This window comes from Microcaecilia unicolor, chromosome 6 (assembly GCF_901765095.1).
Source record: "Microcaecilia unicolor chromosome 6, aMicUni1.1, whole genome shotgun sequence".
NCBI lineage: Eukaryota > Metazoa > Chordata > Amphibia > Gymnophiona > Siphonopidae > Microcaecilia > Microcaecilia unicolor.
The window spans coordinates 197,021,717-197,048,593 of NC_044036.1; the positions used below are offsets into that span (position 1 = coordinate 197,021,717).

The 26,877-nt window shown below is 43.5% G+C and overlaps 1 protein-coding gene across 2 annotated transcripts in view; it reads right to left on the reverse strand.

The window, feature by feature from the left end:
• HEMK1 (HemK methyltransferase family member 1) overlaps nt 1–26,877 on the reverse strand; it is a 182,936-nt gene that overhangs the window by 35,784 nt on the left and 120,275 nt on the right. For both annotated transcript variants that reach the window (XM_030207211.1, XM_030207212.1), the window contains exon 8: nt 6,519–6,621. In XM_030207211.1, coding sequence (XP_030063071.1) covers nt 6,519–6,621 — 103 coding nt within the window. The remainder of the gene's footprint in view (nt 1–6,518; nt 6,622–26,877) is intronic.

Sequence of the window (26,877 nt, forward strand, 5' to 3'; positions counted from 1 at the left end):
AAATGCCCTTTCTCCAGCCAATGCTGAACCAAGGGCGCTGACAAGATTGAATTTTTTATACTAGATTTATGTTCATTCAACCGTGTTTTAATCGGTCTACTAGATCTACCTACATATAATTTATTGCAGGGACAAATTATCATGTATACCACATTCTGCGAGAGACAATTAGTGTTAGAATGAGCAGATATAGGTCTAGACCTCTCTGAATATCTCCAAGTCACCCCCTCAATAGTGGTTTCACACCATTGGCAGGATCCACATTTTGTATGACCAGTAAGAACACCACTGTTATTCTTACCCTCAATGTTTCTATATGATAATAATTCCCCCAGAGTTTTGCCATGAGTATAAGCTCCAATGGGATGTTGTGTGAAACATTCAAAAATTTGAAGAACATGCCAGTGTTGATGAATACTTGCCATAACTTTTAAACTTAAAGGGGAATAGGGGAGAACAGCAGTAAGTCTGTCCTCTTGCTCCTGGGATTGATATTGCAATAGTAAATCCCTATTAGCAAATCTCGCTCTCAGGTATGCCTTTCTAACCACTGCTCTAGGATAGCCTCTTTCCATAAATTTGTTTGTCATCTTGTTAGCCTGCTCCTCAAACATGCATATATCAGAGCAGATTCTCCTAATCCTTAAAAATTGGCTAATGGGCAAACTCTTCTTGAGATGGTAAGGGTGAAAACTCGAAAAGTGTAGCAAGGTATTTCTAGAAGTAGGTTTCTGATACAAGGTCGTATGTATCCCATCAGAGGTTCTAAATACCCATACATCTAAAAATTCAAGACCTTGACAGTGATAATGAAAGGTAAACTTCAGGTTCCCTTGTAAGGAGTTTAATCTACACATAAATTGTGAAAGAGATTCTTCCGACCCCTCCCATATCAAAAATATATCATCCAAATATCTCTTCCAGTAAGAGATATTCCTGAATTCCTCCAAGTTGTAAACCAAACGATCTTCAAATCTGGCTAAATATAGAGTGGCAACCGAGGGGGCTAAAGTAGCCCCCATCGCTATGCCTATTTTTTGTTCATAAAATTGTTGTTGAAACAAAAAATAGTTATTTTCAATCACTAAATGGGCCAATTTCATGAGGAATTCAGTAGATATACGGGAGGAACCAGATCGTTGATCCAGAATATCTTTGATGATCCTTAAAGCCTCATCCTGCGGAATAACCGTATATAAAGATGAAACATCCACAGTCACAAAAATAGAACTCTCCTTCAGTGTAACATTTTGAAGACTGCATAGAAAATCCGTCGTATCCTTTAGATAAGATTTTACCTGTTGAGCAGCTGGCTTTAAAAAAATATCCAGTAGAATTGATAAAGGTTCCAGTACAGTGTTGCATAGTGTCACTATAGGACGATTAGGTGGTTTAAAGATGTCTTTATGCACTTTTGGAAGGAAGTAGATCCGAGGTGTCTTAGGATATTCAACATACAAAAATCTTGCTTCCCGTAAAGTCAACATCCCCGCTGCAGTACCTTCTTCAACCATAGTTTTAATACAATTCTGAAGATCTACAACAGGGTCACCCTCCAGTTTTTTATAGGTCAGTTCATCATCCAACTGACGGTGACCTTCCTGTATATATTTATTAATGTCCCATAGAGCCACTGCTCCTCCTTTGTCCGCTCGTATGATCAGCACGTCATGTTGATTTTGTAATTGAATTAGTGCTTCATGTTGTTGCTTGGAGAGATTCCACATCTGAAAACTATCCTCTTGTTGTTTTTCCATTACTTCTAAATCATGTAGAATGCATTTCTGAAACGCTATTACTGACGGATCTAAATTTTCAAATGGCATCCAGATCGATTTTGGACGAACCAAAGAATTGTCGGGAAGTGGTGGATTCACCCAAAAAATTTTTTTCAAATGTAACTTCCTAAAAAATCTAAACAAAGAAACCCGCATAGCAAATGGGTCATATTTGGTTGAAGGGACAAATCCCAACCCCAAATTTAACAGTTGATCTTGAAATGTAGATAGCTCAAAAGAGGAAATATTAATTACTACTGATTTTGATTGGTCCATGCCCGGGTTTGATAAAATCTGCCCGGACCTGGAGTGTCCCCCTGAGTTCCTTGCATTTGGAATCGTGTTTGCCGTCCTCGACGCCCCCTGAAAAAAGGGTGACGATTATCCGTAGATCCTTGGTTTCTACCAGACTGACCAAGTCTTCTATCATCCCCACTCGAATCACTATCACTCATGTTGCCTGAAAAAACCGTTTCTGCCGTGGTTCTTAAAGGACGATCTTTATACATCCAAAAGTACACTTGATTAGAAGCGAAATCTCTTTCGTCCCGTTTAAATTTTTTGATTTTGAATTGACGAATTGATTCCCGGGCAGATTTTAATTTTGCAGTCAAATCTAACATAGATTTGGAATAATCCTCTGCGGGGGTAGATTGTTGAAGTTGATCCGTCATTGCAGTTACTTTAAGCTTCAGTTCTTGTTCTACCGTAGCTGTTGTTTCGACAATCAGTAGCATTAAATCTCTACTACATTTATTTAATATAGCATTCCACTTCTTAACAAATCCTTCATCATATGTAAAAAGAGATGGTGCCTTTTGCATTCTTAAACCCCTCGGGATCATATGGCATTTGATGTATTGCGCCATCGTATCTCCATGCAATTCCGCCTGTATAAGGCGTTTATTTAATGATTCAAGTTCAAACCAGGTATTTCCCCCTGGAACAGACGGATCTCTCCCCAATATGTTAGCACGTTGAACTAGTCTGGACATTTGTTCCTCTGAATACCCAAACATCTCCAATTCAGTTGTAGTCATATTGATAACTGTAGCTCAGGTGAAAAACAATAGAAACTCTTAAATAAAGTATCACCCAAATCGCACACTGTGGGGACTGGAAATCACAATGAATAGTCAATGTCCCAAACATTTATGTCAAACACAGGATTTAGCAACATACCAGTTGGTACCTGGGGAAAATCAGATTAACTGCTTCTCACAACCATATGAACAATCTTGTTCTATCGCACAGGCGAAATGGTGTGGAGCAAATCCTCATATATTCCCCTTATTTCTTTTAATATTAATCTTATGCTTTTTAATTCTCAGAAGCTGTGCAAGTACGCATAAAGCATTATATTTATCCTTTACAAACATTCACTTATCTGTAAGGCAGCAATCTAACAGTAACAGGGAACCCCCGCCGACATGGCCAAGTTTCGCATAGTGCTTTATCAAGGAAGAGGCTCTCTGTAACAGAAACCATGTGAACAATATTACTTGCACATAACCCAAATCATCATCCATTTTCACAATAAAATATCATTAAAATAACATCATTACCTTTTCATCCTGCTTATAACCCTGTCTACCAGAAAATGGCCGCGGCGTTTCAGCGCGAACCTAGCTTATAAATGAGCTACAGCTGATCAAAAAACGGGCTGTATGATTGGATCTTCATCCACAATTGGACAGCCAATAGAATACCATCCCATACAATTACATCATTGACTACCAATCAATTTCCGAGTTGAGACCGTCAGGAACTAAAGTTCTTAACCTGAATATCCATTTCTGCTCCCTGAAGTTTAAGAGTTGAGCAGTATTAAACTTCAGGGAGCAGAAATGGATATTCAGGTTAAGAACTTTAGTTCCGGACGGTCTCAACTCGGAAATTGATTGGTGGTCAATGATGTAATTGTATGGGATGGTATTCTATTGGCTGTCCAATTGTGGATGAAGATCCAATCATACAGCCCGTTTTTTGATCAGCTGTAGCTCATTTATAAGCTAGGTTCGCGCTGAAACGCCGCGGCCATTTTCTGGTAGACAGGGTTATAAGCAGGATGAAAAGGTAATGATGTTATTTTAATGATATTTTATTGTGAAAATGGATGATGATTTGGGTTATGTGCAAGTAATATTGTTCACATGGTTTCTGTTACAGAGAGCCTCTTCCTTGATAAAGCACTATGCGAAACTTGGCCATGTCGGCGGGGGTTCCCTGTTACTGTTAGATTGCTGCCTTACAGATAAGTGAATGTTTGTAAAGGATAAATATAATGCTTTATGCGTACTTGCACAGCTTCTGAGAATTAAAAGCATAAGATTAATATTAAAAGAAATAAGGGGAATATATGAGGATTTGCTCCACACCATTTCGCCTGTGCGATAGAACAAGATTGTTCATATGGTTGTGAGAAGCAGTTAATCTGATTTTCCCCAGGTACCAACTGGTATGTTGCTAAATCCTGTGTTTGACATAAATGTTTGGGACATTGATTATTCACTATGTATTCAGAAGCATTTATCTGGTCAGTGCCACTGAATATCACTTGTGGCTGCTGTGGCACTATCCAGTTAATGCCAGGGTCACTGGTCTCGGGGCAGAGTAAGGGTGGAGCAAGGACTTACCCAATTAGCAACCATTTTCAGTCTGCTAACCAGGCAAGTGCCTTGATAAGTCAGGACAAAATGGTTGTCCTAACTTTATCTGTTTTAGTTGTCTGGACACTGCTCTGAATATCAGCAGTCACACATAACCCAGGTGCCTGGATTAGGCCTCACATCGAATTCAGCCCACAGCTGACAGAGGCTTTAATACCACTTACCGCCACGGCCTGAACATCAAGGTAACTGGGGGAAGCCACTGCTTGTCCCTGGGATCAGTAGCATGAATTGACACTCTTTGGGTTTCTGTCAGCTACTTGTGACCTGGATTAGTCACTGTTGGAAACAGGATACTGGGCTAGATGGACCACTGGTCTGACCCAGTATGGCTAGTCTTATGTGTTTAGGAATTTTGTTTAAAAATATTTTCATGGTCATAGGATTAACATATGCCTTGATATTTTCACTGTTACTCAAAGCAATAAAAGGGAATGGCTTTTTTTTTTTTTTTTTTTTTACATTTTGGAAGAAGCATATTTCTAAGCATCAATGCAGCTTGTATATTCTTTGAGCCTGCTCAGTTTAAAGAATTTACAGATGGGGAGATAGTATGCTCATGAGTAGTGTAAGATGTATCTTCTTTGTCTGTTGGTTGAAAAACAAAAAATATATATTTATATTAATTTATTTTTTTGATAAGGGGTGATGGTATGTGAACTTTTTTGTTTCTTTCTCTTTTTATTGTTTTTCATGTTCAGTTCTGCTCTCTTTCTCCCTCTTGTGGACATTTGGATCCTGGTATTTTGTTTTGTTTCTGATATATTACTAGGTATCCTTTGCCTTTAAAATACATAGTTTTGAATGTGTCTTTTGTACAGTATTTACAAACTTCTAGAAAGGGACTTTAGCCTATGACTTTTTATTAAGAGACTTTCACAAAATGCACTAAATGAAAATAAGAAAAAGTTTGTTGGTATGTGATGATTACGTAGTAGATTGGTACCTAAATTACCCCCCTGTTTACAAGGCTGCGATAGCAGCTGCTGTAATGCAGACACAGCCCGTTCACTTTGAATGGACTGTCCGTACGGCTTTGTAAACAGGGGGTTAGTTAACCTTCAGTGACATTCTTTTTGGACACCTTTTACTTTTCATGCATATTTCATATATTTTTTGTAGCTGAATATTACAGGTTTTTCTTCCTTTGATTTAAACATGACAGACGTAAATAAATGGATTGGTCATAAGGGGGTTGGTTGTAGAAGAATATAACCTTTTCATAACAGGTGCAATTTTCAAACTACCTGCACAGCTACAAAACCTGTGGGTGCTTTTACTTTGAAATTTTCCTATGAAAAATGATTCCACACACACTTCCATCTCCTTTTAGTAGGGTTACTTTTCAACTAAAACCCATGTATTAGTGAAAATATAAAAGTATGTGCGTTATTACAATCCCTGCCCTAACCCTGTGCCAGAAACATTCCTCTTCACCCCAGATCCAGATAAAAGTGCATGTGCTATCCAGCGCCAGCCAGGGTGGGCAATTTTCAGACTGTTGATTAACATAAGTAAAATGCTTCTTACCTGGAAAATTTACTTTAAAAAGTGCCTTCACAGGTAGTAATTATTAGAAAGAGGGACTGCTGTTATGGACAAATGGATTAAGAAAAATGCTAAATTAAACGAACACATATAAACTCAAAACCCAGCGCTAACCATAAAAATCTCATAACACTTATCTTAAAATGTTCAGTATAATTGCACACACAGGACCTGTGTGTGCAACATTTTCAGATAAGTCTTATGAAGAAATAATGGAAAGTTTTGTACGATATAAGCCATATTAAGTCGAGCCGATGATGAGTTTGGTGAGTTACAAGGCTGTGTACCTTGTGTGAAACAAGTCACTACCGAGGTTCTTCTATGACTAGACAGTGTAATCTCAATCATTGAATCTTATAAGATTATGGTTAGTGCTGGGTTTTGAGCTTATATGTATATCATCAGACTTCCATTACTTTATAATTATTCTGGACTTTTTGAAAAATTAAATGAGCATACATGTGGGTGAGACACAGGATTGAGAGAAAAAGAAGGACAGGAAGCAAGGGCAGTATATAGGTACCTGAGAATCTCTGGGGCCAGGCTGGCTATATCATCTTTGAAGATGTAAGGCGGGTTACTGACTATAATGTCTACTGGATTGTGGTGGAGCAGGAAGCTATGATCTGGAAAAGAAGCTAGATATGAGAATCACCTCTACGATCAACTCCTAATATAACAGTAAGCCCATATACCCGACAGAATAAGATCAATACACTGTCATACCAGGGTAATAAATAGAAATAAAACAAAACATATAAAAGAAAATAAGATACCTTTTTTATTGGACTAACTTAATACATAGATAGCTGGAAGACAGTCATAAAATAATTGGGTATAGTGAGGGAACCAAAAGGCCTCAGCAAACCCTATGCAACACTGTTTCACTAATTTAGCAGCAAACACTGAAATCATTGGTCGAACTGCTCTCAAAATCTCAAAAAAAAAAATCACAGGGGAAAAAAAGACCAGGAACCACAATTATCATGGCCAAACATCTCCATCAAAAACAAACACAACTCACAATAGAAAATATAAATATATCCCACATCTGGTGGGAGGAAGAGAATCCCCTGAAGCAGCCTTGAGTGAAACAAAGGGCCTTTGTTGGTAAGATACATGATAGCCCGAAACATACTGTGAAGAAATGCACCAGATAAGTAACTTTATTGTGGCATATCAAGACAATTTAAAGAGATGTTTATGAAAGTACTGAAAGATTTAACCATTTACCAGATTAGCGCTACAGAAATAAGTAGTAGTAGTAGTATTAATGACTTAACGCTGAATGGCTGGTTTATATTTAAATTTCTATTCTGAATTGTGAGGTATTTTTTTTGTTTGTTTTGCTTTTTGATGGAGTTTTTTGGCTATGATATTTGTAGTTCGTGATCTTTTTCTTCCTATGATGTTCTGAGAGGAATTTGACCAACAGTTGGAGTGTTTGCTGCCAAATTAGTGATACAGACCGGCATTTTAAACAGGACATCCAAGTCAGGATGTCTGAAGTTCCACTAGCTCTTTAGAACAGGATTTGCCAATGTGGAGCGTGTTCTAAATTACATAGTGAAATGGACCTCTAATGGCCAGCTACAGGCAGAAGGGGTCATCCATTTTAGAAAAAATCCAGAATATGGATGGCCAAAAACAGGTACACAGATGTCCCTTTCACAGCACATGAACATCTACAGTGGGGGAAATAAGTATTTGATCCCTTGCTGATTTTGTAAGTTTGCCCACTGACAAAGACATGAGCAGCCCATAATTGAAGGGTAGGTTATTGGTAACAGTGAGAGATAGCACATCACAAATTAAATCCGGAAAATCACATTGTGGAAAGTATATGAATTTATTTGCATTCTGCAGAGGGAAATAAGTATTTGATCCCTCTGGCAAACAAGACCTAATACTTGGTGGCAAAACCCTTGTTGGCAAGCACAGCGGTCAGACGTCTTCTGTAGTTGATGATGAGGTTTGCACACATGTCAGGAGGAATTTTGGTCCACTCCTCTTTGCAGATCATCTCTAAATCATTAAGAGTTCTGGACTGTCGCTTGGCAACTCGCAGCTTCAGCTCCCTCCATAAGTTTTCAATGGGATTAAGGTCTGGTGACTGGCTAGGCCACTCCATGACCCTAATGTGCTTCTTCCTGAGCCACTCCTTTGTTGCCTTGGCTGTATGTTTTGGGTCATTGTCGTGCTGGAAGACCCAGCCACGACCCATTTTTAAGGCCCTGGCGGAGGGAAGGAGGTTGTCACTCAGAATTGTACGGTACATGGCCCCATCCATTCTCCCATTGATGCGGTGTGAAGTAGTCCTGTGCCCTTAGCAGAGAAACACCCCCAAAACATAACATTTCCACCTCCATGCTTGACAGTGGGGACGGTGTTCTTTGGGTCATAGGCAGCATTTCTCTTCCTCCAAACACGGCGAGTTGAGTTCATGCCAAAGAGCTCAATTTTTGTCTCATCTGACCACAGCACCTTCTCCCAATCACTCTCGGCATCATCCAGGTGTTCACTGGCAAACTTCAGACGGGCCGTCACATGTGCCTTCCGGAGCAGGGGGACCTTGCGGGCACTGCAGGATTGCAATCCGTTATGTCGTAATGTGTTACCAATGGTTTTCGTGGTGACAGTGGTCCCAGCTGCCTTGAGATCATTGACAAGTTCCCCCCTTGTAGTTGTAGGCTGATTTCTAACCTTCCTCATGATCAAGGATACCCCACGAGGTGAGATTTTGCGTGGAGCCCCAGATCTTTGTCGATTGACAGTCATTTTGTACTTCTTCCATTTTCTTACTATGGCACCAACAGTTGTCTCCTTCTCGCCCAGCGTCTTACTGATGGTTTTGTAGCCCATTCCAGCCTTGTGCAGGTGTATGATCTTGTCCCTGACATCCTTAGACAGCTCCTTGCTCTTGGCCATTTTGTAGAGGTTAGAGTCTGACTGATTCACTGAGTCTGTGGACAGGTGTCTTTCATACAGGTGACCATTGCCGACAGCTGTCTGTCATGCAGGTAACGAGTTGATTTGGAGCATCTACCTGGTCTGTAGGGGCCAGATCTCTTACTGGTTGGTGGGGGATCAAATACTTATTTCCCTCTGCAGAATGCAAATAAATTCATATACTTTCCACAATGTGATTTTCCGGATTTAATTTGTGATGTGCTATCTCTCACTGTTACCAATAACCTACCCTTCAATTATGGGCTGCTCATGTCTTTGTCAGTGGGCAAACTTACAAAATCAGCAAGGGATCAAATACTTATTTCCCCCACTGTATGTTGTGAAAGAGCAACACAGACATTCATAATGGCATATCTTGGATCATGGCACCTCTGTCTTCTAGGAGTGTTGGAAGGAGGAGGAACCATCCTTGAGCCTGACGGTGTCTTGGGAAGCAGTGGAGGAAGACCAGGACTACTTGCATTAAATTTCCAGGTTCACTTTTGACCGCCTTAATTGGTTGTCAATATTTAGCGCTAACCAGATAGGACTGCTATTTATCTGGTCCTATTTAAATGCTAAACCCAAAACTGAATATCGGCACTAACTGGCTATATCACACGATTATAGTGCGTCTCTAGATAACAATGCAAGCAATTTACAAGTTTAACAAGCTAATGAGCACTGATAACAGCTCTTAACAAGCAATAATGAGCATTAATTGTCACCGATTAGATTTTAGGCGCACAACTTGTTAAGCATATTCTGTAATTATGCGCATCGAACTTCTAAGGTGCACAGGCAAAAAGGGATGTGGTAATAAGCGTTTTGTAGGCGTTCCAAAATTTAGGAGCCCAGTTATAGAATATGGCCCAGTGCGCCTAACTCTACATGCCAAGATTTACGCCATGTTTTTGTTGGTGTAAATGGATGCGCTGAAATATTAACTAAGCATATTCCATAAGCAGCACCTAGATTTAGGCGCCGATTATAAAATACGCTTAGTCTGCGCCGATTTTTTAGGTGCCATATATAGAATTTCTTCCTCCTTCAGAAGAGATAACCGGTTAGTCAGCTAAGTGCTATTTAACTGGCCCACTAAGAATCTCCACTGCAGTTTGGGCTTCCCCCCCAAACAAAATTTCAACAGTATTTTCCATAAGGACTTCAAATCCCAATGTAAAATTCGAATAGGGAGTGACTGTAGCACATATAGAGGGGCATAATCGAACGGAAACGTCTATCTCCATGGGCGTTTATCTCCGAGAACGGATCCGTGAAGGGGCGGGCCGAACCATATTTTCGAAAAAATGGACGTTTTTGAGCTGGGCGTTTGTTTTTTTTAGCGATAATGGAAACTAAAAACGCCCAGCTCAAAAACGTCCTAATCCGAGCCATTTGGTCGTGGGAGGGGCCACGATTCGTAGTACACTTGCCCCCCTGACATGCCAGGACACCAACTGGGCACCCTAGAGGTCAGTGCGGTGGACTTCAGACAACGCTCCCACATGCATGGCTCCCTTACCACGGGTGCTGAGCCCCCAACCCCCCTCCCCCAAAACCCACTACCCACAAATGTACAACACTACCATAGCTCTTAGGGGTGAAGGGGGCACCTACATGTGGGTACAGTGGGTTTTGGAGGCCTCCCATTTACCAGCACAAGTGTTACAGGTGGGGGGGGGATGGGCCTGGGGCCACCTGGCTGAAGTGCACTGCGGTACCCACTAAAAGTGCTCCAGGGACTTGCATACACGCAGGCCTCTAGGACTTGTTGCTGCTGTATAACATTGGCACACCAGTTGACACCTGAAGACTAATCTCTCCGAAAACGCCCTTTATTGGAATAACCGCGTTTACTCACAGTTAACTGCAGATCAGAGGTCCTGCCCCACTGGCGACGAGTCTCCCTGGTACTGAGATGAGCAATAGGTCAGAGCTGGCAGAATGCTGTACAATGCCCTCTTTCAGCCACATTCAAGGGAAGAACTAAGTTGTCTAACATGGCTAACACAGGAAAGGGAACTAAAACTGGCTTACAAAAATGGCCACTACCGCATGGACTACAACAGGAAACACAATAGGGCACACTCTGACCCAGTAGGCAGGGGGAAAAGCACCATGGGAGAAGAGCCTACCAACTACCAACATCGTGAGACTGTAACACAAGCTAATGAAATCACGGAGCCCAATACCCTACACCCACCACAATGCAATGCTGATGTGACCCTGTAGTGCACCCGAGAGCCACATCTGACCCAGGGAAAGGCTGTGAGAGGATAGAACACATTCTGTTGTCATGGAGGTGGGTACGGCATTTGAGGCTGGCATACAGGCTGGAAAAAATTTTTAAAGTGGGGTCTTTTTGGTGGGAGGGGGTTAGTGACCACTGGGGGAGTCCAGGGAGGTCATCCCCGATTCCCTCCAGTGGTCATCTGGTCAGTTGGGGCACTTTTTTGGGACCTGTTCGTGAAAAAAAAGGGTCCAAAAATAGTGACCCAAAATCGCGGTAAAAATGCCTTTTTTTCGATTATCAGCTAAAGACGCCCATCTCTCCTCGGCCATTAACCACGCCCCAGTTCTGCCTTCACCACGCCTCCAACACGTCCCCGTCAACTTTACCCGTTTCCGCGATGGATTGCAGTTCAAAACGCCCAAAATCGGCTTTCGATTACACCGATTTGGGCGCCCATGGGAGAAAGACGCCCATCTCCCGATTTGGGTCGCAATATAGGCGTTTTTCTCTTTAGATTATAAGCAGGATTGTCCACCCTCTGTATTCATCATCTCACCATCTCTTTTTTCCTCTTCCTTTTTCTCGGCTCTCAACCTTCAGCATTTCCTTCCTTCCATTCATCCATCTCCTTTCTATCTGAGTACATCTTGCCTTCATCACTGTCGTCATACCTCTCCTACCCTTCTCCGTACTTTCTTGCTCCTTCTCCTGCTCTCCACTGGGGACATTAATCCCAATCCTGGTCATTCACATCAGCTCTCATCCTATTTGTGCAGGTCACACCGTGATATCTCCAATCTAATTTCTGTTCCTCTCCTCCCCCCTTCTTCCCTGCCTTTCTCTTGCGCTCTGTGGAATGCCCGCTCTGTCTGTAACAAACTTTCTTACATCCATGACCTCTTTATCTCTCGTACTCTCCATCTGCTTGCCCTAACTGAAACTTGGCTTTACCCTGAAGACTCTTCTTCAGTCGCGGCCCTATGCCATGGAGGTTATCTTTTCTCCCATACTCCTCATCCGGTTGGCCGCGGAGGTAGTGCCGGGCTACTACTTTCACCCTCTTGTAGATTTCAACTTCTACACGAGCAGAGGAGTAGCCTAGTGGTTTGTGCAGTGGACTTTGATACTGGGGAACTGAGTTTGATTCCCACTGCAGCTCCTTGTGACTCTGGACAAGTCACTTAACCCTCCATTGTCCCTGGTATAAAATAAGTACCTGAATATATGCAAACCGCTTTGAATGTAGTTGCAAAAAACCTCAGAAAGGTGGTATATCAAGTCCCTTTTCCTCCTCACTGTTTTTCTTCCTTCGAAGTCCACTCCATCCGCCTATTTGCTCCTCTGCCTCTCTGAGTAGCAGTCATTTATCGACCCCCTGATAAGTCCCTTTCTTACTTTCTCACTGACTGGCTTTCCTTCTTTCTTGAACCTTCATCTCCTTCCCTCATTCTTGGGGATTTTAACATTCATGCTAATGATCCCTCTGACTCATATGCTTCTCAGTTTCTTGCTTTAACATCCTCTTTCAATCTTCAACTGTGCTCCACTGCCCCCACTCACCAGAATGGCCACTATCTTGGTCTTATCCTCTTCTCACTACTCACTCTCCAGTTTCTCTGCCTCAACTCTTCCCCTCTCTGACCATCATCTGATAACTTTCACACTTAAACACCCTCCTCCCCAGTCCCGTCCAATCTTAACCAATACGTTTAGGAATCTTCAGGCTATTGACCCTTCTACTCTGTCCTCCAGTGTTTCAAATCTCTTCTCTACCACTATGTTATCCAAGTCTGTCAATGAGGCTGTGTTATGACTCTGCCCATGTGTCATGCTGTCAGACCTGGTGGTTGCAATGGACGGTCTGTTTGTGGTTTTCCCGGTTCCAGAAGTCATGCCGGTCCGGTCCGGAATTTCTAGTCTGCCGGTTGGTCTTGAGACTTTTTGGAACTAAGCAGTTTCCTTACCTGGTGACCTCTCTGGCTGTTGGCCTTTATTAACCACCTGGAAGCTTTCCTAGTTTGCCTTGCAACAGAGGTCCTCAGAGGTGTGTCTTCTGCGATTGTTTGTTGCTGTGCTTCCCTTGCTACTTTCAGTTTCTGCCTAGTCTCTGCCTTTGAACCTTTGCCTGGACCTGGACTTTGACTTTGCTTGCCGCCTGCCTTTGAACCTTTGCCTGGATCTGGACCTTGACTTTATTTGCTGCATGCCCAAAGTTCTGCTGGGTTTGTGGACTATCTTCCTGCTCTCTGCTGTGGCTACTGTTCCGGTCCTGCTGCTCCAATCCAGGGGGTACTGGTCTGTTTGGGTTCAGCCTTGTTCCCGGTGGGTGTTCCTCCTGCCGCTGCCGCCCCTCGGCAGTGGCCCAAGGGCTCACTATCCAGTGTTTCGTGTGAAGTGTGACAGGCTGTCTCTTCCTATAATACTATTCTCTCTTCTGCTCTGGATACTCTCTCTCCTTCCATTCCCTGTTCTGTAAAACATACCAAACCCCAGCCTTGGCTGACCTCTAGAATCCACTACCTACGTTCCTGTGCCCGCTCTGCCGAACGCCTTTGGATGAAATCCCATGCCCATGCTGACTTCATACACTTCAAATTCTTGCTGACCTCCTTCCAGTCTGCTCTTTTACTTGCCAAACAGGACTATTACATCCAGTTGACAAATTCTCTTGGCTCAAACCCTTGACATCTCTTTGCCACACTGAACTCTCTCCTCAAAGTGCCTCCACCTCCAACTCCCCCTTTACTTTCCCCCCTAGTCTCTGGCTGAGTACTTTCATGATAATTAAACTTGAATTCTCAAACAGGTCACCTCCAACTCTCCTTCCCTTAATCCATTCTCTCAACCCTCCAACCCCTGCCTCCTTTTCTTCCTTTTCTGAAATCACTGAAGAGGAAACTACACATCTTCTTTCCTCCTTGAAACTAACTACCTGTTCTTCGAATCCTATTCCCACCCATCTACTTAACATTATCTCTCCTACTGTCATCCCTTTTATCTGTCATATCCTCAATCTTTCACTTTCCACTGTGACTGTTCCTGATGCCTTCAAACATGCCGTAGTCACACCTGAAAAAACCTTCATTGGACCCTACCTGTCCTTCCAACTATCGCCCCCATCTCCCTCCTCCCTTTCCTATCTAAGATACTTGAACGTGCTTGTTCACCGCCGTTGCCTTGACTTTCTTTCATCTCAAGCTATTCTTGATCCACTTCAATCTGGCTTTCATCCCCTTCACCAAATCATGCGCTCCACTAAGAACTAGTCTAGAATTTTTCCTTCTCTCGTCGGCTCCTGTACCAGCTGTTCCATAAAGCTGTCCTTGATTTCATCAAGGAATTTTACCTCCCTAGCGTGTCCCGATGTTACATTTACCCAGTCAGTATCGGGGTAATTGAAATCACCCATTATTATTGTGTTGCCCAGTTTGTTTGCGTCCCTAATTTCCTTTAACATTTCTGCATCCGTCTGTTCATCCTGGCTAGGCGGACGGTAGTACACTCCTATCATTATCCTTTTCCCCTTTACACATGGAATTTCAATCCACAGTGATTCCAAGAAGTGTTCTGTTTCCTGCAGAATTTTCAATCTATTTGATTCAAGGCTCTCGTTAATATACAATGCAACCCCTCCACCAATTCGATCCACCCTATCACTACGATATAATTTGTACCCCAGTATGACAGTGTCCCACTGGTTAACCTCCTTCCACCAGGTCTGAGAGATGCCTATTATATCTAATTTTTCATTTAGTGCAATAGTAACATAGTAGATGACGGCAGAAAAAGACCTGCACGGTCCATCCAGTCTGCCCAACAAGATAACTCATATGTGCTACTTTTTGTGTATACCCTACTTTGATTTGTACCTGTGCTCTTCAGGGCACAGACCATATAAGTCTGCCCAGCACTATGCCCGCCTCCCAACCACTGGCTCTGGCACAGACCGTATAAGTCTGCCCAGCACTATCCCCACCTCCCACTACCGGCTCTGGCACAGACCGTATAAGTCTGTCCAGCACTATCCTCGCCTCCCAACCACCAGTCCCGTCTCCCACCACCAGCTCTGGCACAGACCGTATAAGTCTGCCCAGCACTAACCCTGCCTCCCAACCACCAGCCTGCCACCCGATCTTGACTAAGCTCCTGAGGATCCATTCCTTCTGCACAGGATTCCTTTATGCTTATCCCACGCATATATTCTAACTCTCCCATCTTATTTCTTAGGCTCCTGGCATTCACATATAGACATTTCAAACTGTGTTTGTTGCTCCTATTTACATCATGCTTAGTACTTGACAGTACTAATTTGCAATCTTTTGTCTGATTTTTATTTAGGCACATCTGATCTACTACGGTCTCTTTTGCAACCTCACTATCAAGATACCCTATCTTCCCTGTTTTGGTGATATCCTTGAAAGATACCTTATCCCAAACCATGCGCTTTTGAGTGACTGTCGGCCTTCCCCCCATTTCTAGTTTAAAAGCTGCTCTATCTCCTTTTTAAATGCTGATGCCAGCAGCCTTGTTCCACCCTGGTTAAGGTGGAGCCTATCCTTTCGGAATAGGCTCCCCCTTCCCCAGAATGTTGCCCAGTTCCTAACAAATCTAAAAACCTCCTCCCTGCACCACTGTCTCATCCACGCACTGAGACTCCAGAGCTCTGCCTATCTCTTTGGCCCTGCGCGTGGAACAGGTAGCATTTCAGAAAATGACCCTAGAGGATCTGGATTTGAGCTTTCTACCTAAGAGCCTAAATTTGGCTTCCAGAACCTCTCTCCCACATTTTCCTATGTCATTGGCACCCACATGTACCAAGACAGCTGACTCCTCCCCAGCACTATCTAAAATCCTATCTAGGTTACGCGTGAGGTCCACCACCTTCGCACCAGGCAGGCAAGTCACCAGGCGAGCCTCACGTCCACCAGCCACCCAGCTATCTATATGCCTAATGATCAAATCACCAACTACAACAGCTGTCCTAACCTTTCCCTCCCAGGCAGCACTTGGAGACATATCCTTGGTGCAAGAGGATATTAGTATATTCCCTGGTGGGAAGCTCCTGGCTACAGGAGTACTTCCTACTTCACCAGGGTGATGCTCTCCTTCTAGGAGACCTCCCTCCTCCAAGGTAGCACAAGGGCTACCAGACTGGAGGTGGGACTTCTCTACAACATCCCTGTAGGTCTCCTCTATGTACCTCTCTGTCTCCCTCAGCTCCACCAAGTCTGCTACTCTAGCCTCAAGAGAACGGACACGTTCCCTGAGAGCTAGGAGCTCTTTGCATCAGGCATACACATATGACATCTCACCAACTGGGAGATAATCATACATGTGACACTCAATGCAAAAGACTGGATAGCACCCCTCTCGCTGCTGGACTGCTGACTCCATCTTAGTGTTTTTGAGTTTTTCAATAATTTAAAACTTGCTACAGTATTAAGGATATTAGCCTAATATAAAAGTGTATTTTAGTTTATATAGTATATTGTATGATTTAGTTAGTGTTTCCTTCTTAGATGGTAATGAAATGTATTTAAAACCCTGTAAGAGCACTCCTTGCTTGTTACCCTAATTACAATAACTGACTATAAATGAACAGTTTTCCTTTCTTCTCCTTTCTCCAATATATCTGAAAAAGGTCATCACCTCTCTTTACATCTTTAGCCATTTTTTCTTCCGCTCGCGCTTTCGCTAGCCGTATTTCCCTCTTCACTTCTTTCAGTTTAATCTGATAATCTTTTCCGTGATCCTCTCGTTGCATTCTTTTGTATTTCTTGAATAAAGCCTCTTTTGTTCTTATTTTTTCAGTTACTTGTTTGGAGAACCATATAGGCTTCCTGCTCCTCTTGTTTTTGTTTACTTTCTTCACAAAAAGATCAGTCACCATATTTAGAGCAGCCTTTAGCTTGGACCACTGTTTTTCCAGTTCTCCTATGCCTGCCCACGCCAACAGCTCCTTCTTCAGGTATTCCCCCATTTTATCAAAATCAGTACGTATGAAATCCAGTACTTTGAGTTTTGTGCGTCTGCACTCCGCCTTCTTCCTTATATCAAACCATACTGTGTGATGATCACTATTACATAGGCGGGCACCCACCCCGATATTGGAAACACTACCTCCATTACTTTGGTTGATTTTTTTTCAACAGATGTTAGTTTAAGTGGGATAAAAATAGGTCCCTTTCTTTCCTTTGGTTTTATTTACTGGTACACCACCAAAGCTATATCCAAAGGCTTATGGGGCAAGAAAACAAAAACTGAATAGAAGGGGGTGCTGCAGGTTAGGGCCGACATGCACAGTGATTGATGTGTCTGGGGATTAGGACCGAGAGGCAGAGTGTTGCACGGGGCTCAGAACTGAGGTGCACAATGAGCACCGTGTACGGTTTATGGCTGAAGTACACAGTAAATTATATGTAAAACTCAGAACTGAAATGCAATGTGGGGCACAGGATTGAGGTGCAGAAAAATGTTTGTGTCAAAGTTCAAAGAGCACCACCTGTACTCAGTTCACCTCTTGCCATGGCTAACTTTCCCAAGACATAAACATTAACTAGATTCACCCAGTTTAAGAAAAGAAACAAATATAGACACACTGTTTTTCCTCTCCATGCCTTGCCCTAGGCAAGTTCATCTCTAACCTCTAAGTACAAAGCAAACAGAATCTCAGCAGTGTCATCACAACTTCCTACAGATTACCAGGTAAAGCAATTTCAGCGAACTCTGAGCTGAACTGTGCTATTGGAGATGCCAGAGATAACCCTTGCTTCAAGGACATCCTCTTACACGGTTTAATAAATCCCAATAAATAAATAAACCTGCCAGCAGAGTTTCCAATAGTATACTTTAATGAGACAATGGAGCATCACTGTCATAGCAAACATAGGTGGTCGATGGTCCAACTATTTGGGGAGGCTAAAGGGGGTGGGGTAAGGGCGGGGCCAGGGGCGGAGCTTACGTCCATAATTGTCTGACACACAGAAAAAAAAAGTAAAAATAAAATAGTCACAATTAATACCTTTTATTAAATTTAGATATTAGATATGTATCATATGTCAAAGAATAAAGTGGTTGCTCAAAGCATATACTAACCACAATCGCTCAACTGCAAAACACTATGCACAACTTTGTGCAAAAACACACTCAGAACCTTACTGTACCATAAATATTACACTGGGCAGACCCTAATACACCAACATACCACCCATACGGAAAATGCAGACCGTCAACAATTTGAAACAAGGGATCATAATATCACATTTCTCATGTACAGCCACAAAACACCCTATTAGGGTGGATAGTGTTCACAATGAACTCCTTTTATTAACGACCATATGTAGATCGTTCAAGAGGTAGTGTGTCATGTTTTAGGCTCTACACCCTTTCTGATGTTTTGGTGCCACCTCAGAAAGGCCAACATACAATCTCTCCACTGCAAAACACTATAAACAAACTTGTGCAAAAACAACTCATAACCTTACCAAACCATAACAGAACTAATTCCAAGGACAGGATGAGCTACAACCTTATGCGTGGAAAGGCAGCACTATAATTACACAGGACTCTAAAACATCAGTACACAACCTAGTGAAACAAAAGAAAAAACAAAACAAAAAGGGCTGCAAATATTACACGCTAGCAGAATACTGCATCTTGATCATGCATGAAAAACACATGACACAACAAATATGAAGGCAAAATACTGAACTGGAAAGTTACCTCAAGAAGTCAGATTCAGCATGCAGCAATACTAGAAAAACTGAAACTTGCATGCAAAATATCACAGATGCACATTTCCAAAAGCTGACATATTCCAATTAATAAATTCTGAATAAAAAAAATGTTTTCTACCTTTGCTGTCTGAGCATTTCTCCTCACTCCCCTCCCCTCCATCCATGTGCATGTACTTCCTCTGTCTTCCTTCCCCTCCATCCATGACCAGCATTTCTCCTCTCTCCCTTCCACTCCATTATTGTGCATCTCTCCTTCCTTTGTCTTTCCTTCCCTCCATCCTTGTCCAACATTTCTCCTCTCTTCCCCGCCCTCCACTCCATCCATGTCCAGCATTTCTCCTCCCTTCCCTCCCCTCCATGTGCATCTCCTTCCTGACTTTCCTCCCCTCCGTCCATCCATCCATGTCCAGCAAGTCTCCTCTATCCCCTGCCCTCCCCTCCATCCATCCATGTCCAGCAATTCTCCTCTCTCCCCTTCCCTTCTCTCCATGTCCAGCGATCTGTTCTCTCCCCCTGCCATCCCCTCCTCTCCAGCGATCTTTTCTCTCTTCCCCTGCCCTCCCCTTCTCTCCATGTTCAGCGATCTGTTCTCTCCCCCTGCCCTCCCCTCCAGCGATCTCTTCTCTCCCCCTGCCCTCCCCTTCTCTCCATGTCCAGCGATCTGTTCTCTCCCCCTGCCCTCCCCTCCTCTCCATGTCCAGCGATCTGTTCTCTCTCCCCTGCCCTCCCCTCCATGTCCAGCGATTCTTCCTGCCCTCCCTCAGCTCCCCTCTCCGTTCCTTCCTGCCCCCCCCCCCCAAGCGTTTAACCATTTTACTATCCATGGCAGCGATGTCAGTAAAGAAGAAGGCACTGCAGGCTCGCCTCCAGCTTCTCCCTTCCCTCTTCACACAGTTCCCACCCTCGCGGAAACAGGAAATGCATCATCAGAGAAGGCGGGACACTGTGTGAAGAGGGAAGGGAGAAGCTGGAGCCAGAGGCGAGCCCGCAGTGCCTTCTTTCTCACTGACATCGCTGCCACGGAAGGTAAAACACACATGCGGGGGGGGGGGGGGGGGGGGGAGAGAAATGGAGAGGAGTCGGGCTGCCGGTCGGGGAGCTGAGTCAGGAGGGAAGGAGCCCTGCGCTTGTGGGGGCAGCAGGGGAAGGTCACGGTTGGGCTGGGGAGGCTTAGCCTCCCCAAGCCTCTTATATGGGGCGCCTATGATAGCAAAGGCTGTGCAAGCAGTGCAGCCATACAAGGCCCAAATATGGAGAGGCTCAAAACTTGCTGCTTGCCCAACTTTTCAAAATTATTGGGGGTGTTAAACTCAAAATAAATTGCTCTTCAGTGAAGGAGTTTCCTCACTATTGGGGATGCTCAATCACCCACAGTGCCGGCACCTAGGCCCACCATCTTCTCTCATTGGCGGTGAGTATCAGTGGGTGAGTTGCACAGAGGAACTATAGTTCAGTACATGAACTATACAGTACATGAACTATACAGACCTGTACAGCATTTATTACGTTTACTTAGTATATATCTGACCTCTCAGTCTAGCAGGTAAATTATAAGGACATTCTTTGAAATATCAAATGCTCGCTGTGATGCCTTCTGTTATCAGGCGTTTGCTACTTAAAATATTTAGTTGCTATATAAAACTCATAGCATATGTTTTGCTACACAAAGTAAATTAATAGTGAGAGACAATGAATGATTGTCTCTCACTATTGATGAATGATCAACACAAATTAGACAGTACAATAGGAAGAAACACCAAACCCCTAACCATCTTACATTTTGGGTGGGAGCTGGATTCATCTCAACACAGGAGGCAATAGGAACTGTATAATTATGGTACAGCCAGAGACACCCCCCCCCCCCCCCCCACACTGGAATGGTGGCAGGCCCAGTCATAGAGCTCAGGCCATTACAGACCTTGGCTGAGTCAGAAATCTGATGGCTGACATAACTGGGAGCTTACTGGAAAAGTATGGCCTAGTTTCTAACCTGGATTGAGGCCTAAATAAGCTAAATTAGGAAAAGTTAGGTCAATAGATATGGAAACAAAATGGAGGATTTCAGCACAAAATGGAAGCCGTATCTGTTACAAAGTGGAATTTTCTCTAATGTAAGTTAGGAAAACAAGTTGAGAAATGAGTGAGTCATGCCAGGTGCAAAGAAAATAGGGAACTAGCTGTCCAAGAGGAGAGGGAGACTTTCCTGTGAGCAGGATTGTGGTCAGCCAGGGTGTGAGAAAGGAAAGGTGTAGCTGGATGCAGGGTCTTGCTTAAGATTTGTGGTCAAGTGAGCTAAAGACAAAACCATATTAGCAAGATAGAAGCTACTCATTAGCATGAGCCAATTAGTGACAACCATGACATTAGCATAGATCCAATCAGGTATATCTACTGTCATATTATCCATATCCTGAGGGCACCTATAAGAATCAGGGTATTTCCTGGTTTAAGTTAGAGAGAAGGGTTGGCACTCTCTCTCTCCAAGGGAAACCAATGTGTCCAGCAGAATTGACAAATTACCTAATTGCTTTCCCTTGTAAAACCTTTAATTGGTAAAAGAAATTATAAAAGATTAGGAATTAATTAACACCTGTTTGCAGCTGGATTATTATATTCCTATAATTAATTGATTGTACGTGCTTGTTGTCAATCACTGATTTGACTTGTACCTTGGCAAATAAACTCCTCATTCCAAATGATGATTTGTGGGCTTCACTTAATGATGAAAGGCTGTAAGTATAAATGCTTTTGCTGTATCAGGCTATCTTTCGCTGCATTGTATAACCTGTGACATAAATCCAGTTTGTCATAAGGCTGGTATCTTTTCCTTAGACCTAACATCTCTCTTAGTGGCAATTCCTTTTAGAACTTCACAACTCCTTGATTACCCCAGTACTAGTGCTATTTAGAGATGGAGTCAGATTTAAGGTCACTCCAGCCTTCTTGGGGGTCTCTGAACCCCTATATTAAAACAGAACCTTTCAAGCTTAGATCAAGGAGGAGATGCCATATTTCATAAAGCTACCAGCCTCTGTCCCTTCATCTTAGTATATACAATTCTCTCTCATGGTAGCATCATTTCTGCTTCCCAGGTTGGCTGAGGATGGGAATCTACAGAGGCAATACTCACTTCTCTCAAGTGAGAAGGAAATCATGGTGGTTACTCCCCCTCGGGACCTCTACCTCTAGACCTCAATGCTACAGATTCGCTTTCCACATCATTTTTAAATGTTCAGTAAATGTCCTCTAGCCGCAGGTGTCAGCGTCCCCCAAAAGGGGCTCCATCGGTATTGAAATTTTCTTGCTTTTGCCGGTATTATTGTATTCAGTTCCATTCTTTCAATTCTCATCAAGTGGATCATCTGTCCTCTTCAATATTGTGTAGAAGGAGCTTTAGAAGAGAGCCAAGCTATCAAGATAGTTTTCTTCGCCACCATAACAGAACGCATTACAAAGTCTTTGCACCCTTTGGGCAATGAATGGGCTAAGCTGGGACTTCCAAACAGCAACCGCACATCATACTGCCAGCCGACTGTCCATAATGCAGAGATCTGCTTAAGCAACTTTTTCCAAAATTGGGTGACAACAGGACACTTCCAAAACACGTGGCCCAGCGTTGCTCCCGCCTCTCCACACTTCGGACACGCACCGTCCGGTAAGAGTCCCATGTGGAACGCCCTCCTGGGCAGGACAAGCACCCGCACAGCAAACTTGTATTGTACTTCCCAATATTCCGTTAATCCTGTGATTTTCCTATATCTCAGTAGATGCTCTCGCAATATGACAGCTGTGATCTTTGTTTCTAGCTCTTTGCTCCACATTTTCGCCAAGGCTACGAAGTTGAGCTCCGTTGCCATATCTTTACGATGTCTGTGATAGTAGGTTAGGGGCACCCAGCGATAAAGCTGACCCCAGCTCATCTTGTACATCTTCCGTTAAAGAGTCTCTAGGCAGACTAGCAATATAATGCTTTAATTGTTGATAATGAAACCAATCAGTGGGTCGCAAGGAAAACTGGGGTTGTAACTCCATCCAAGGTTTAATCTGTCCTTCTGTATTCAGCGCATACATCAAATACACCAATCCCTTTTTCCCCCATCTGCGAAAGGCATCATATATCCGTCCTGGAGGGAAATCCGGGTTCCCACGGGTAAGTATGGTGTTGATTTTGCAGAGAACCGGTGATATCCGCATAGCCAGCGCCAGGTTGCCTTAGCAGCTGGCATAATCTGGGCTAAATTCAGTAGGCTATTTTCAGCCCTGTTCCCCTTATGTAGTAAATAGCTGATATGGTTGTCCTCCGTCACACTCATTTCTAAACAGGTTGGTGTGAAATACTGTGATGAGCGGAAACCAGTCATTAAGATGCCTCATCCTGCTGGCTACCGTCATATGTCGCATATTCAACAGTCCCAATCCTCCATACTCCACTGACACCTGCAACGCTGACAATGCTATTCTCGTTTTTTTTTCCCCGCCACAGAAATATTTGGAGAACCCGATTTAGTTTCTTTTCGTCAGCCTTGGCTATATACAGCGGCAAAGTCTGATACACATACAACCATCTAGGTACTATCATCATATTATATAATGCAATTCTTCCAGGAGCGATAGGGGAAATCCTTGCCACATTTGCAGTCTTACCCTAGTATCATTCAGCAGTTTCTTAACATTCACAGCATACAGACTTGTCATCTCCCGGGGGATTACAACTCCCAGATATTTAAGGGTTTCTGCTTCCCATGTTATATTCAATAATATTCTCTGTTGTATGTTATCCCCGTCCAAGACCTTAAGCGCTCTTGATTTTTGAATGTTCAGCGCAAAACCCGAAAGGCCACTGTATCTTTGCACCACCTCTATAATTTGGGGGATGGACTGATCCGGTTCTTCCGTTATTACCAGCAGGTTATCTGCGAATGCAAGCGCCTTGACCTTGCCACCCATTAGTTCCACCCCTTTCATGCCGTCTTCCCCTTTCAGAGCTCACAGCAGGGGTTCCATCGCCAACACGAACAGAAGTGGTGATAATGGACACCCCTGCTGGGTACCACGTCGGATCAGGAACAACTCACTTCGCACCCCATTCACCAAAATAGATGCCTCTGGGTTGTTATACATGGCTCGCAGGGCATTGCTATACCACCCCTGAACTCCCATATACTGTAAAACCCCAAACAGATACCCCCAATCCATTTTGTCAAACCCCTTTTCAGCATCTAGGCTTAGAATCAGCGCTGACGCCTTGCCTGATGACACTTTGCCATAGCTAATAAGCGTCTAACATTACTTCCTGCCTGCCTATTCCGCACAAACCCCAGCTGTTCTTCTCTAATCAGCTGCGGTAGTATCTGTCCCAGCCGCATCGCCATGATGCGGGCTAGTATTTTAACATCCACATTAATCAACGAAATGGGCCTGTAAGAGACTGCCTGAATATCTGGCTTTCCTGGCTTATGTATTAAAGTGATCAGGGCCTCATTCGCATGTAGGGGGAATTCACGATCCTCTATTACCTGGTCAAGACATTTGCCCACTGCTCCCAAACCTATCTGAGGCAAAGCTTTATAAAATTCTCTCGTAAAGCCATCTGGGCCCGGTGCCGAATTAGAAGCCAGTGCCCTGATAGCCCCTTGTAGCTCCTTCCCTGTAATGGGTTGATTTAATTGCTCTATGTTCTGCTGCTGAAGCCGGGGAAATCCCATGCCCTCTAAGTAACCCTCGATGGTCATCCAAGGCCTCCTCAGCTCTCCTTTCATATAATACACTAAAATAGAGAAAACCTTTGCTATTTCCTCACTTTTGTACTTTAATATTCCTTTTTGGTCCCTCACCGCCATTATTACTCTGCTGGTTCGCCCTGTCTTGATCAACCTTACCAATAGCACCCCTGCTCTATTTCCAAATCGTTGCATCTTGTATTTGTGGTATATTAGGGAGCAAGTGGTTTGTTTATATATAAGGGAGTTAAGTGCCACCTGTATTACGTGAAGTTGTTCTTTAGTGGCTGCATTTGGTGATTTTATGTACTTCCTCTTTGCCGCTTTGAGTTGTGTCTCCAGATGCAAAATAGCTCTGGCTTGCTTTTTTTTTCCGGGCCTGCACAAATGCTATTATATCTCCCCGCAGCACTGCCTTAGCTGCCATCCAGTAGAGCTTTGGGTTGTCTGCATGTTGCTGATTAAACCTATCATACTCTACCCATTTATTAGTTAAATATTGGTTGAATTCCTTATCTCCATGTAGGTATCCCGGATATCTCCATCCCGCCTTGGTTTGGTAATATTCTGGGGCTTCCAAGTCCACCCATACAATTGCATGGTCTGAAATCTCTGTGGGCCCAATGCCAGCATCCTGTACCCATGGGAACACCGCTCTCCGCCTTATTTTCGAAAGTGATGGGCACCCATATTTCGACCCAAATCGGGAGATGGGCGCCTTTCTCCGGTGGGCGCCCAAATCGGTATAATCGAAAGCCGATTATGGGCGCCTCCAACTGCAATCTGACGCGGGAACGAACAAAGTTGACGGGGGCGTGTCAGAGGCGTGCTGAAGGCGGGACTGGGGCGTGTTTATCAGCCAAGCAGAGACGGGCGCCCTTGGCCAATAATGGAAAAAAGAAAAGCGTTTTTAGCGAGAAGTTGGGTCACTTTTTCTGGACCCTTTTTTCTCACGAACAAGTCCCCCAAAAGTGTCCCAACTGCCCAGATGACCACCGGAGGGAATCGGGGATGACCTCCCCTGACTCCCCCAGTGGTCACTAACCCCCTCCCACCAAAAAAAAGAACTTTAAAAACGTTTTTTGCCAGCCTGTATGCCAGCCTCAAATGTCATACCCAGCTCCATTACAGCAGTATGCAGTTCCCTGGAGCAGATGTTAGTGAGTACAGTGGACTTCACCCAGGTGGACCCAGGCCCATCCCCCCCTACCACTGCCTCAAAGGATAAAACCACATAAGAATAGATGGTTCACCGTAGGCTCAGGCAGACTTCGTTATGTGACACAGAGGCATCCACCCTCACAAGTGTTGCCCCTACAGAATTATTTTGCTCAATTACAGCACTGTGATGTTCTTCAAAATAGAACTGAGGCGGAAGAAAATGCAATGGAAGTGGAACAAAAAGATATGAAGGTACCCAAAGACAAAAAACATCCCCAAATCACAAATGTTGAAACACATACCAGAAAATGTAGATGGAAAGCGATGACCACAAATGCTCGCAGTCTAACCCATAGGCGCCCGGTATAAGAGGCTTGGAGAGGCTAAGCCTCCCCCCCTGCTGCAGCAGAATGGATCAGCTGTGGAGTCCAGCTGCTCTGAGGGGATTAAATTGTTGATTTACCTCCATCCTCATAGCAGGAGCTGCACTGAAAGCCCTCTAGCAGTTGTAGAAATTGGTTTATGGTTTGTTTACCTTACTGCTGGGAAAGCAGGGGGGTTGGCTGGAGGTGTCCTCAGTTGCCAGGGAGATATTTAAGAAGGATGACTTCCTGACCTGCACTGAGGACAGATAGCAGCAGAACGGATACTGGGCCAGCATGATCAGAAAAAGTCACCAGACAACAAAGGTAGAAAAGATCATTTTATTTTCATTATAGTGTTTGGAATATGTCCACTTTGAGAATCAGGTGCTCAACATTAAAAGTTTATATTTATTTACTTATTTATGGCATTTTATCCCACATTAAACATGAATTAGGGTGTTTTGTCGCTCTACATGAGAATTGTGATGATATGATCCCTTGTTTCATATAGTTGACAGTCTGCATTTTCCGTATGGGTGGTATATTGGTGTATTAGGTTCTGCCCAGTGTAATATTTATGGTACAGTAAGGTTCTGAGTGTGTTTTTGGACAAAGTTGTGCATAGTGTTTTGCAGTTGAGCGAATGTGGTTAGAATATGCTTTGAGCAACCACTTTATTCTTTGACATATGATACATATCTAATATCTAAATTTA